Raw genomic sequence first — 12,147 nt, forward strand, 5'->3', positions numbered from 1 at the left:
TCTACTAAAAATACAAAAATTAGCTGGGCAGTGTTGGGAGGCTGAGGCAGGAGAATTGCTTGAGACTGGGAGGTGGAGATTGCAGTGAGCTGAGATCACATCACTGCACTCCAGCCTGGGCAACAGAGTGAGACACTGTCTCAAAAAAAAAGAAAAAAGAAAATAAAAGAAAGAAATACAGAACGCTGTATTTAAGCTGAATGTTCCTCACTGTGGCAAATCTGTTCACAAGCAGACAGCTCTTCTGATATGGGACCTCTTTAATGGAATCCAGTAAGAAATAACCACAAAAACTGATCTTGGCACTTCAATTACTTGATGCCACATCTTGTTAAATGCTGCATCAGATACCATTTGAGATAATGATTCCTGTTTCTGAGAACAGCAATAAGATTCTTCAAGCTCCCTTCCTGGTACCTTGATATGAATAGTGAGCTCCCTTGGAACCAGCATCCAAGCACACAATCAATGTCTCCCAATCAGAAATATTCCTGAGCCAAGGAGGGGAGGTAGGCAAAATCACTAAAGATTGTCCTTAGAGCACCTCCTTCCAAACTGCCTGTGAGGTGAGAGCCATGAGCTTTGAACGACTTCTGTATTTTATGACGGGAAACTGTGACAGATTTCTTTGCTCTGTATCCTCTAAAGATCCACAGTAGGGTTATAGCCCTGTACTTATAGGAAAGACAGCCAACTGTGGCATGTCAGGCAGAAAAGGGTGAATGCTGATGAGTTTAACATCACTAACAGTCTTATATTTTAATGACATAAACCAGATGATAACATTTCCAAAAGTCTTTTAAAAATATCCACCCCTATGGTTAGGTCAACCAACCAAATTATGTGACATAAGGAAAAGTTACTCACATGATAGGAAAGGACTCCATAGGAAGAGGTGTTAATAAATAAAGAACTTTCAATGCTTCCTTCTTCAGTAGGTAAGAAAATAATTCTGAAGGAAGTTTTCCCCAGTGCTGGAATTACCTGAAAGAAAGATACCCAATCAGCCATTTGGAGGAATAGCCCCTTTGATGAATTATCTTTCACAGACTTTCTTTTTTTTTTGACAATTTCTGTTAATAGACATTTGCATATTGTGCACCCTTGATTTATCGGTATCATGAATCCATAAGAAGCCCCAAACTGCTTAGTGTCCACCTGTCTAAAAGGATATATCAAAGAATATACCACTGCCTGAAGACGAGTCCTTTCACTTCAGACCGGAGCTGTCACTCTCACATCTTTCCTTCCCCTCCTTTCCCACACCCACAGGTCCAACTGTCTTTAGCTAACAGACCTATCTCTACTTAAATATAGAGAATAACCAACATACAAACATGCTGATATGTAATAAAAATCAGGAACAACGTTTATCCAGACTGACTGTCATAAAACAAATACTGGGCTTCCCCTTAGAACACGTTCTTAGTCCCAGTGTTTTTTTTTTTAAGTACATAATATCAGGCAGACATAGTAAGCAAAATAAATAAAAGCCTGCTCGCTAATGATCCTAATTGGATCATCATTAAACATTCAAGACCACTGAAATTAAAACTATTAGATGACTAGGTTTAAGCTCTCTGTTATGGTGCCAATCAGCTTTACAAGGAGCCATTCGCTAGACCTTGCAGTCCTACATTCAGAAAGGAGACCTAATTTTCCTAGCAGGTTGGAGAGGGGGAAGAGGTCTCAACTATAAACTTGTATTAGTTACTAAATGTCTCAGAGTTTGTAGTCATTTCAAGACAAGTAATATAAACTTTCTTGAGTCACAATAAAGCCACGTTAAATACACATACATTACTATACAGCTGAGAGCCTTCAAACTCCCCCGCAACCCCCGCCTCCTCCGGCCCCAGTAGATATCAAGAGCCTCCAAAATTATAAAAATGAACAACTGGAAAAGTAAATGCAAGGTAAAACACACAGAAGGAAAGCTTTGGGTAGCAGAAAACGCGGAGACAGAGAGCAGAAAGTAAAACCTTCAGGCCAAAGAAAGCAAGAAAACCTGGCAGCCTGCCACAGCATAGTTTCCAGGAGTCCATCAACACCCACCCTGCAGGGAACTGGTGGCACATGGAAATGTCCAGCAGCTGCAAACACTGAATTCACCACAACTTCGCTGTCCCTACTAGGGTTGTAAGCATGGAGAATCTTTGCTGTAGGATGTCCCAGGAACCTAGGAGGAGAAACAAAGAAAAATCAATAGATTGCATCGTTGTATTACTATACATACATATATGTATTATTATATACATACACACACATACTTTTAAACCCAGAAAGCTGTTGCTGTTCATCACAAAGTTAAATTATCCAATTGTGTTGGTAATAAAGCATTTAATTCACAACAGTCAAAAACCATAAAATAAAAAAACAACTGTCTTTTAGGTGTAGGCCAACCCACGGTGGCACTCCATTGGTTTCTGTGTTAGAAAAATTTAACCCATCTAGGCCATTAAAATGCTTGCAAAAAAAAAAAAAACACATGTAGGCACTTTTCGGACGTGGGTCTCTAATTCAAATGAAAATATGTTGAGATGAGAAACTACTCATACAAAACCCCAATTTTTCTTAGGGTAGTGTTTTCTAAGTAATAAATTTAAAGGGACTTTTTAGGGAGGTATGCATTTTCAACTTACAGAGATGTTATTTTATTAGAGCTTATAAAAGGAAAACTTAATTATGGCTAAAGGCCATTCTTGTGAGAAAACTGCAAATGCTGCAGCACTTTGCAGCTGTGGTTCCCATCCATTTAAATTATGAGCCTTTCCAAACACTCTGATGAAAGCTCTGGCTCCTCCTTCCACAAACATACACTTTAACAACAAAAAGTTTCAAACACAGCTTCAAAACCTTCCATAAACCTCAGAGTAAGAATCTCTGCTCCGTGGCAAACGCACTAATTCACGAAGGGTTCGATGCCAATTCTTTTCCGGAGCATTCTCCACCTACAGCGTCTCTGCTCTGATAAAGGAATTGCCAGAGGAAAGGAGCTGGTCTCTGGCCCACCTACCTGGAGCCACCTACAATGTTCCCTCCAGTCACTTAACTCTGATTCCTACTTCTCAAGACCAAATTCAGTCTCGTTCATTATGTTGCAATGAACAGAGAGCCAGCAAAAATTTCACTGAAGTCATTTCTTCAGTTTTAATAGCTTCAGTGGCAGACAGAGCCAAATACACAGTTCTCATCAGGATGGCCTAGAAATAAAATTATATTCTAATTTAAGCTGAATTAATTATATCTGTAATTGGAATAAAATTAGAAAAATTTCAGCATAATGAATGAATTATACCTAATATTCATTATGCTGATATTTTTCTAATTTTATTCAAATTTCTCTGATACTAAAAATGTATGCTTTAGGAAAAACGACATGGATGTTGCTTCTCTTATATACAATGAGATTTCCAAAATACTATATTACTACCATCAAATCCTTGGAATTTTTCTTTTGGCTTTCACCCTTACTTTTAATCACTAGTCTTAACAAAAGGTTTAATATGTCCAATGTGTATTTCAAAATGTAGTTCTTCACATCCCATTACAGATAAAATACCACATCAATGTGATTGAAATCCTGATTTTTCAAAATGTTCTTAATACAATCTTTTTTTAAAAAATATTCAACAGTACCATACACATAAAGGGTCACTTCAAAAAAGCTTTACCTCAGAGAATTAGGCTCTTTCTTCCCACAATTAAAATGAAATAAATAAGAACTTCTGTGATATCAGTCATCAAAGTTATTAATACTTATCCTCAAAGCTTTATATTCCATTCACATAATTGAAATACAAGGTTTCTGGTTTTAAAGAATACACGTCTATCAGAGAAATACATGAGAAAACAAGAATGCAAAACAGCAGTGCTACAGAGTCAGTGACTGCACCATCAGAAATCTCTCCAGACCTAACAGAGAATGCTAGCTGAAGCCCAGTCACCACTGTGCTATTTTTATTCTATTTTTTAATTCTATTTTTAAAAGTGTTATGAGGATATAAATTTCCTTCACTAGTGACAACTGGAAAATACTACTAATTTAACACTACAAAAGAAATGATTAAAATATCTATGAATTATTAACAATTTTCATCTTTGGACCAGCAGAATATTAACCCTTAACCTAAGCCCTAAGAAGTGGGCAGAAGGCAACTGAGTAACAAGATCCCAACTTTGCATCCTCCAGGAAAATCAAAGCTATGAAGAGAGTTGGGATTTGCTCAAGGCCAACATCAAAATAAACCACAGCAAAAGCTGAACTGGGCCAGTGAAGAACCCTTGGAGTAAAGTTTTACTCTAATGCCTATAAATTAAGCCATTTGTCAGACATAAGGTAAAACTCAACTAATCATAAATGTGTTCTAATTTAGGCTAAAGTTGGTTCTTAATGAGTTTTTAACTTCAGCAAACTAATTCTCATAATCATATTCCAGACCTCACTAATAAGAAAAATAGCATCATGAGTGCTATCTTAGAAATCAGAAGATTTATTCTACCACTTTTAGTGAAATGACCCTGAGCAAACTGCATTCCTTCTCAGCAACAAATGTAGGAACACATTTGTAGTACATGCTCGAACAAAGAGATATTTGAAAATAATACAGACTCAGATAATACCTGTCCTCACTGGATTGATATAAAACTCAAATGACAAGGGACATGATCACACTTTGGGAACCATAAAGCACTATATAAACATAACTAAATCTTCCAAAGGCAACTCAATCTAAAAATCAGAAATCCTTTCAAATCAAAGACTTTCAGCATTCTCTCAGCATGCTTCTAGCTATTAGGTCCAGCAATTCATGTATATTGCTAATTAACAAATGTGTATCATATATGGTCAGTTCTCCGTATCTGCAGATTCAACCAAGCTTGATTGAAAGTATTTGAGGGAAAAATAAAAAACAAAAAATAACAATACTATAAAAAAATAAAGAGATAGAGTATAACAACTATTTACATAGTATTTACACTGTATTAGTCATTATAAGTAAACTGGAGTTTTTTTTGTTTTGTTTTTTTTAGACAGGGTCTCACTTTGTCATCTGGGCTGGAGTGCAGTGGCATGATTGACCATAGCTCACTGTAACCTTGAACTCCTGGACTCAAGTGATCCTCCTGCTTCAGCCTCATGAGTAGCTGGAAATGCAGGTGTGCACATCATGCTTAGCTAATTTTTAAAAAAATTTTATAGAGACAGGGTCTCACACAGTGTTGTCCAGGCTGGTCTCAAACTTGGCCTCAAGTGATCCTTCTGCCTTAGTCCCCCAAAGTGCTGGGATTACAAGTGTAAATCATCGTGCCCGGCCTCTAGAGATAATCTAAAGTATACGAGAGAGTGTATATAAATACTATGCCAAGGACTTGAGCATCCTCAGCTTTTAGCATCCACAGGGGTCCTGGATCCAATCCCATGTGGATAATGAGGGACAAGTATATACATACCCACTATAGCATTGACTATAGGAGTTTCACCCTTGTTGCCCAGGCTGGAGTACAATGGCACAATCTCAGCTAACCGCAACTGCCACCTCCCGGGTTCAAGCGATTCTCCTATCCCAGCCTCCTGAGTAGCTGGGATTACAGGCACGTGTCACCACGCCCAGCTAATTTTGTATTTTTAGTAGAGACAGGGTTTCTCCCTATTGGCCAGGCTGGTCTCAAACTCCCAACCTCAGGTAATCTGCCTGTCTTGGCCTCCCAAAGTGCCAGGATAAAAGCATGAGCCACCACGCTCAACCAACTATAGAACTTTTCTATGTTACTGAAGAGTAAATATTTTAGAAAGCCAGGATCCAATGAACTGGAATTATTATCCTAACAGCTATACTTACTATGATCCATCTTATATCTACCAATCTAAAACACATATTCTTTGAAGTAGATCCTGCATCAAAATTTCTTTTCACAATAAAGACTTTTTTTTTTTTTCAATACAGAGTCTAGCTCTGTCACCCAGGCTGGAACACAGTGGCACGATGATCTTGGCTCACTGCAACCTCTGCCTCCTGGGCTCAAGCAACTCTTGTGCCTCAATCTACTTGGGACTACAAGTACATACCACCACGCCCAGCTAATTTTTGTATTTTTAGTAGAGTCAGGGGCTTTGCCACGTTGGCCAGGCTGGTCTTGAACTCCTGAGCTCAAGTGATCTGCCTGCCCTGGGCTCCCAAAGTGCTGGGGTTACAGGCATGAGCCACTGCGCTCAGCCTCACAATAAGGAATTTTCACAAAAGTATAGTCTCCTCTCAGAATTTAAAATCAGTGAGGTTATGATAAATTCAGCTTATTTATACTATCAATTGAATTATTAAAAATTTAGCTTTGATTAAACTTTCTTTATATAAGAGTAAAAATATAAAAAATTAAAAAAGCGAACACCTAGAATCTTATAAAGTTGGCAAAGTCCCAGTTTTCTCTTCCTCATTTTATAGAATCTCTTTTTAAAAAGCTCAATATGATGCTTTTAAATTCCAAGTTCAGGCTGGGCACAGAGGCTCATGCCTATAATCCTAGCACTTTGTGAGGCCAAGGAGGGCAAATCACTTGAGGTCAGGAGTTCAAGACTAGACTGCCCAACATGGCAAAACACTATCTCTACTAAAAATACAAAATTAGCCAGGCATGGTGGCAGGCACCTGTAGTCCCAGCTATTCAGGAAGCTGAGGCAGGAGAATCGTCTGAGCCTCTCAAAAGATTCTCTCAAAAATACAAAGAGGCAGAGGTTGCAGTGAGCTGACACTGTGCCACTGTACTCCAGCCTAGGTGACAGAGGAAGACTCTGTCTCAAAAAAAAAAAAAAAAAATTGGGCTGGGCACAGTGGCTAACACCTGTAATCCAAGCACTTTGGGAAGCCAAGGCAGGCAGATCACCTGAGGTAAGGAGTTCAAGACCAGCCCAACCAACATGGAGAAAACCCATCTCTACTAAAAATAGAAAAATTAGCCAGTGTGGTAGTGGCCACCTGTAGTCCCAGCTACTTGGGAGGCTGAGACGGGAGAATCGATTGAACCCGGGGGATGGAGGTTGCAGTGAGCCGAGATCATGCCACTGCACTCCAGCCAGGGCAACAGAGCAAGACTCTGTCTAAAAAATAAAAACAATAAAAAAATTACAAGTTCACTCTCCTTCACTGTAGCTCTAACATTTTGATGATTAGAAGGGAATGTAAAGCAAGTAATCCAGATGCTTTATATAAGAGTATATATATACTCTTTATATAAGAGTAAAATGAAGTAAGGAGGGCACACCAGGAGCCCACCCTAGCCCAGCCCAGATGCTCTCCTATGGCCATGGTTACTTCATTCACAAAACTTTGCTTATCATTCAAAAGGCTCTACATGAAACTGAAGTGTTGTAAGCTGGCCCCAGAAACAAGCAACGCTTTAACCCCTCAATCTTGAAACCACTAATTAGAAGTTCTATCTTTTCAATGTGGCTATATTCTGCATCCAGGAAGCTTAACACTTCAAGATTCAAACTATCACAGAAAACAAGAGTCCTAATGTTGCCTGCTCTTCACAGCGTCACCCTTCCCTTCATTTTTCCAGGTTCCCAAGTTAGGCCCTCAACTGGCACTCAGATCACATTCTCTTCATTTTGTGGTTCTTTACATGATACTGTAAAGTCATTACAATTTATGCACTGCCTTCCCCAACTGGAGTTTCCAAAGTCTTAATCCTAACAACTGTAAGCATGGTGCAATTCTGAATCCAGAAGACACAGCAAGAAGTAAAAGCAAGTGAGTAAATGAATCTAGTGCAAAAAAATTCAGAGACCATCAATACTTAAGAGTTTTTCATTATAAAATAACAGGATTTGTTTTGGAAAAACAGCATTGACTTTTTATTAAATTCCAATCACTATAAAGTATTACAAGGTATACTTATTAAAAATTAAAGAAAGGAGGCCGGGTACGGTGGCTCATGCCTATAATCCCAGAACTTGGGAGGCCAAGATGAGCGGATTGTGAGGTAAGGAGATCGAGACCATCCTGGGCAACATGGTGAAACTGCATCTCTACTAAAAATACAAAAATTAGCTGGGCATGGTGGCATGCGCCTGTAGTCCCAGCTACTCAGGAGGCTGAGGCAGGAGAATCCCTTGAACACAGGAGGCAGAGGCTGCAGTGAACCAAGATCATGCCACTGCATTCCAGCCTGGTGACAGAGGCAGACTCCATCTCAAAAAAAAAAAAAACTAAAGAAAGGACTGAAACAACTGTTGCACTCTCCTTTTCACAAAAAATATTTCTCTTAACAAGTCCCAGGATCAATATCCCTTCATATTATCAATATACTTAAAATTTAACATTGCACATATATGTAAAAAAAAATCCTGAAAATAAATAGCATAAATGAGTTTTAATTGTAAAGAAAAGATACTTACTGTATTCCAAAATCTAAAACTGATGGCTGAAAATGTAAGCCTTTTCCACTAAATAGTTTGTCCGAGAAGCTAAAAAATAGAAAAGAGAAATTGATTTTGTTGTAGTTTAACATTTAAATGCTAAGATATGACGATGTACTCAGACCAATGACTCTCAATGTATGAGATATAATTATACTCCCTTCAACAATTTAAATGATAAAACTGAATTATTAGAAGTCTGGTAGAATTCTAGAGTTATAAAATTTAAGATAATCTAAGATTATGGTTAGAACTTCATATCAGGCCAGGTATGGTGGCTCATGCCTGTAATCCCAGCACTTTGAGAGGCTGAGGTGGGCGAATCATGAGTTCAAGAGATCGAGACCATCCTGGCCAGCATGGTGAAACCCCATCTCTGCTAAAAATACAAAAATTAGCCGGGCATGGTGGCACGCGCCTGTGGTTCCAGCTACTCAGGAGGCTGAGGCAGAAGAATTGCTTGAACCCAGGAGGAGGAGGTTGTAGTGAGCTGAGATTGTGCCACTGCACTCCAGCCTGGTGACAGAGCAAGACTCAGTCTCAAAAAAAAAAAAGAACTTCGTATCAAACATACAGATTTTGTAAGCATTCAGACAGAACTAGAGATGGATTTAATATGTAATAGGTTTTGTTTCTGGGTAAATTTGGATGACATGGCTATTTTCATAAATCCTAAATCAGGAAATGACACACAAGTTGGCCTGGGGGAGGGGACGGTGGCCTCTGACTTTGTTGGACCTCTTATAACAAGGCAAGGACAGTATTGCATAGCCAGGACAGCTTATGAGGCTGCAACCATCAAAAACCTGCATAAGAATAACAATCATACACAATCTCACACAGCAGGTCACATTTCAGTGGTTAATCATCACTATGATTTCATTTTCCTTCACAGTCAAAAGGCACAAGTCAATGTAGCAGAAAAACATACCAAAACATATTTTTAAAAACATGTAAAAGCAAATCATAATAAAGATACAACATGAAATATAAACATACTTAAAAACATAAAATACAAAATATATGAGTACCAAAAAACTATCAACTTCCATACAACATTAAAGCTATAATAATCTAAAGATGTTTAACTGAAGAAGCTCCTAAAGGTAACAAGAACAACTGTTTTTATAGACTGGAACAAGCTTTCCAAAATAGAATCTCTTTGGCCGGAGGCAGTGGCTCATGCCTGTAATTCCAGCACTTTGAGAGGCCAAGGCAGGCAGATCACTTGAGCTCAGGAGTTTGAGAGCAGCCTGGGCAACACAGTGAGACCTTGTCTCTACTAAAAAAATTTAAAAATTAGCCGGGCATGGTGACATGCACCTGTAGTCCCAGCTACTCTGAAGGCTGAGGCAGGAGGATTGCTTGGACCCAAGAGTTTGAGCTTGTAGTAGGCTATCATATCGCCACAGCACTCCAGACTGGGTGACTGAGCAAGACCATTTTTGACACCTGTCTCAAAACTAAGAAAGTAAATAGAATCTTTCCATTTTCTCCTCCAACCCAGCAGCCATTGACCAAGCTAGTTCAAAGGCTGGTCCAGGAGAGCACATTTGACTTTTTTGTTTTGTTTTTTTGAGACGGAGTTTCGCTCTTGTTGTCCAGGCTGGAGTACAATGGCACAATCTCGGCTCACCGCAACCTCTGCCTCACAGGGTTCAAGTGATTCTTCTGCCTCAGCCTTCTGAGTAGCTGGGGTTACAGGCATCCACCATCACACCTGGCTAATTTTTTAGTTTTAGTAGAGCCGGGGTTTTTCCATGTTGGTAAGGCTGGTCTCAAACACCTGACCTTCAGGTGATCCTCCTACCTCAGCCTCCCAAAATGCTTGGATTACAGGCGTGAGCCACCACACCCGGCCAGGCATTTGACTTTTAAACCTGCTGACCTAACAAGAGCAAAACTCTATCTCAAAAAAAATTTTTAAAAATAAAAACCTGCTGACCAATAGACTTTGTAACCTTTCAGCAAGTCCCTCTCCAAGACCCCCTTTTCTTGAAGGTACAAACAATGCGGAGTTCCAAGAACCCTTCCAAAGTACCATCTTACAGGAAGAATTCTAGTTGTAATCTCTTCTTCCTCCCTCCACTTTCTGCCTTTATCTAAGCTTCTTTTTGCTCTATCTTCTCTCCAGTATAGTCTGTTTGTACCTCCTTTATTCTGTCTCCAGCACCAGCTATGTTAATAATAAACTGATGCCTTGGCCTCCATCTGCCTAACTCTTGTCAATCTCTTCACTTGTTTTGAACATGGTCAGAGGAGAGGTATGCTATTTACTCAAACCCTAAAAGGCCAGGACTAATTTTACAACTGGCTTGCAGAAAAGGCCACTAACACACACGGTAGCCTCCAGAAATGATGTGAAGAACCACAGGACGCGACGGAGGTGAAGAGGTGCCCACAGCAGGTCCACCACAGGGACCCAACTCCAGATGGAGTTGGCCAGGCTCAGCATTTCAGAAGAAAAGGAGAAAAACAAACCAGACAACTTCATGTACCAAAAATAATCTTGAGAAAAGTCAGGCTACTGCATAAGATAAAGTAATTCATGACAGTCTTCTTCCTGTCTTGTGCACTGAAAACTGAATCTGTCATCGGATTTTATACAACTTCCCAATGAGCGAGGAGGTTTGGAGGATTTAAGTAATTTACCCAAGGTCACATAGCTTCTAAGAGGCAGAGTCCAAATTCCAATCCAGATCTGTCGAGGTGGGAAACATGAGCCCAGTGTCTAGTTCAGGCATTGTATGACCTATCCAAGGAACCGGTGCAGTCTGGCCTGCTGGTGAGGGCTTGGGAGGCAGAGGCCAGTCAAACCCAGACTCTAGGCCCATGGCCATCACCTTCTAGCCCTCAGAGTATCAGTCACTTAGCTTCTTTCAAGTCCCAACCTTTATTTGTAAAATGGAAATGATCTACCCCATAGTTATCATGAGAATAAAATGAAATAGCATGAGATAAAATCATGTGTCAGATATGAAGCAAAGGCTTCATTAAGTTCAATAAATATTAGCTCATATTACTAAGAGAATGACACTCATCTAATAAGAAAAAGCAAAGAGAACAGATGGAGAAGCTGACTGAGCTTAAAGTCAATGTCAACCTCTGGAATTAAAAGTCCCAAGCAGGACAGTAATAATTATCTCTGAATATTATAAAATAAATGAATATAAACTTGGGCTGTCTCATATTCTAATAGAGATTTTTAAATCCCACAATTAGAAAGTTTTACATACCCAGTAAAAAGCAGACATTTAGGGCCAAACCTAAAGTAACGTGGTACAAACAGCCAGAGTGTCTCTAACTTCAAAGAAAACTCTACTTTGATCCCAAAGGCAGAAATCAAACCGTGCCATTTTTTTCTCTAAATGTCATAAAGTAAGTTCTTTTTCTCATTGGCTGATTTCAGCTTAATTGACTTTACAGTTTGAAAAATACCATATCAAGTTACAAGGAGTTTTAATGTCAGTACATAAATTTAAAAGTTAGCTCTTTCAAGTAAAACTATTTCAGACATAGGTATTGACCTGGAGAGTACTTACACATGTACACATTGCAAAAATTTGCTAAAAGACTGGGGGGTGTGGGAGAGAACAAACTGCCAAAATTTAGTCAGCTATGGACATGAACGATTATCCTCAAATATCAGTGCCAAGAAATTATATCCTGTTTGAAATGCCAAAGTTAGCTTCAAAGAAATAACTAAAGTCTCAGTAACCATAGCAATA

General features: G+C 39.2%; 1 protein-coding gene across 15 annotated transcripts in view; it reads right to left on the reverse strand.

Moving 5' to 3' along the window:
• Positions 1–12,147, reverse strand: part of TMEM131L (transmembrane 131 like) — a 178,148-nt gene that overhangs the window by 82,810 nt on the left and 83,191 nt on the right. For all 15 annotated transcript variants that reach the window (XR_013532855.1, XR_013532854.1, XR_013532853.1 and 12 more), the window contains exons 4-6: positions 8,399–8,467; positions 2,056–2,179; positions 868–984 (exon numbers count right to left, since the gene is read on the reverse strand). Coding sequence is in view for 7 of the 15 variants with exons in the window: in XM_078366370.1 (XP_078222496.1) it covers positions 868–984; positions 2,056–2,179; positions 8,399–8,467 (310 nt within the window). In the remaining 8 variants the exon portion in view is untranslated. The remainder of the gene's footprint in view (positions 1–867; positions 985–2,055; positions 2,180–8,398; positions 8,468–12,147) is intronic.

This window comes from Callithrix jacchus, chromosome 3, assembly GCF_049354715.1.
Source record: "Callithrix jacchus isolate 240 chromosome 3, calJac240_pri, whole genome shotgun sequence".
Classification (NCBI taxonomy): domain Eukaryota; kingdom Metazoa; phylum Chordata; class Mammalia; order Primates; family Cebidae; genus Callithrix; species Callithrix jacchus.